Source organism: Limulus polyphemus, unplaced genomic scaffold, assembly GCF_000517525.1.
Source record: "Limulus polyphemus unplaced genomic scaffold, Limulus_polyphemus-2.1.2 Scaffold1835, whole genome shotgun sequence".
In the NCBI taxonomy this organism is placed as follows: Eukaryota; Metazoa; Arthropoda; class Merostomata; order Xiphosura; family Limulidae; genus Limulus; species Limulus polyphemus.
Genome location: NW_013667445.1, coordinates 198,342 through 199,463, shown reverse-complemented (window position 1 = coordinate 199,463; position 1,122 = coordinate 198,342). Strand labels below are relative to the sequence as shown.

General features: G+C 36.1%; 1 protein-coding gene across 11 annotated transcripts in view; it reads left to right on the top strand.

The window, feature by feature from the left end:
- LOC106465101 (protein downstream neighbor of Son-like) overlaps positions 1–1,122 on the top strand; it is a 32,160-nt gene that overhangs the window by 23,536 nt on the left and 7,502 nt on the right. For all 11 annotated transcript variants that reach the window (XM_022392940.1, XM_022392939.1, XM_022392935.1 and 8 more), the window contains exon 9: positions 388–502. In XM_022392940.1, coding sequence (XP_022248648.1) covers positions 388–502 — 115 coding nt within the window. The remainder of the gene's footprint in view (positions 1–387; positions 503–1,122) is intronic.

The following is a 1,122-nucleotide window of genomic DNA, read 5'->3' as shown; positions in this document are numbered from 1 at the left end:
AGTTGCTTTTTATGTAGGTACCATTGTGTGTAGTAGCTGCTGTTTATGTAGGTACCATTGTGTGTAGTAGCTGCTGTTTATGTAGGTACCATTGTGTGTAGTAGCTGCTGTTTATTTAGGTACCATTGTGTGTAGTAGCTGCTGTTTATGTAGGCACCATTCTGTGCAGTAGCTACTGTTTATTTAGGTACCATTGTGTGTAGTAGCTGCTGTTTATTTAGGTACCATTGTGTGTAGTAGCTGCTGTTTATGTAGGCACCATTGTGTGTAGTAGCTGCTGTCTAATGTATGTACTATCCTGTGTAAAGGCAATATGTTTTGAAGTATATATCATTTTGTTTATACTGTTTTATATGTGAAAATACAAGATTTAACGTTATCTTCTAGGTATAGAATACACTATGCCATTAAAAGAGAATGACAACAGCAGTGATACACTTGATGGAGAGAATCCCCAGTTAAACTGTACTACCGGAACACCTACAAGTCAAGAAGAAACCGAGTTCGTACAGTTGTTTTTATTATGTGTTGAAGTTATGAAAAAATGCTGTATATTGAATCAAACTGTGTTACTGCAAAAATAACATTTAAATTTGTTTTACAGGATAAGCCTGCTTTCTTCAGGGATGAATTACTCTATTGATTTTATAATCTTTGCCTTCCTTCTTAAGAGATGAATTACCCTAGTGCTTTCAAAGGGAAGACCTTCCTTCTTAAGAGATGAATTGCCCTAGTGATTTTACAGGGAAAAATTTCTTTCTTCGGGGATGAATTACCCTAGTGATTTTATAAGGTAAACCTTCCTTCTTCAGGATGAGTTACCCTATTGATCTTGTAATCTAGGCCTTCCTTTTTCAGGGATGAATTACCCTAGTGCTTATAAAGGGAAGACCTTCCTTCTTAAGAGATGAATTACCCTAGTGATTTTATAATCTAGATCTTCCTTCTTCAGGGATGAATTACTCTAGTGATTTTATAAGTAGACCCTTCTTTTTCAGGGATTAATTACCCTAGTGCTTTTATAAGGTAAACCTTCCTTCTTCAGGGATGAGTTACCCTAGTGCTGTTATAAGGTAAACTTTCCTTCTTCAGGGATGAGTTACCCTAGTGCTTTTACAAGGT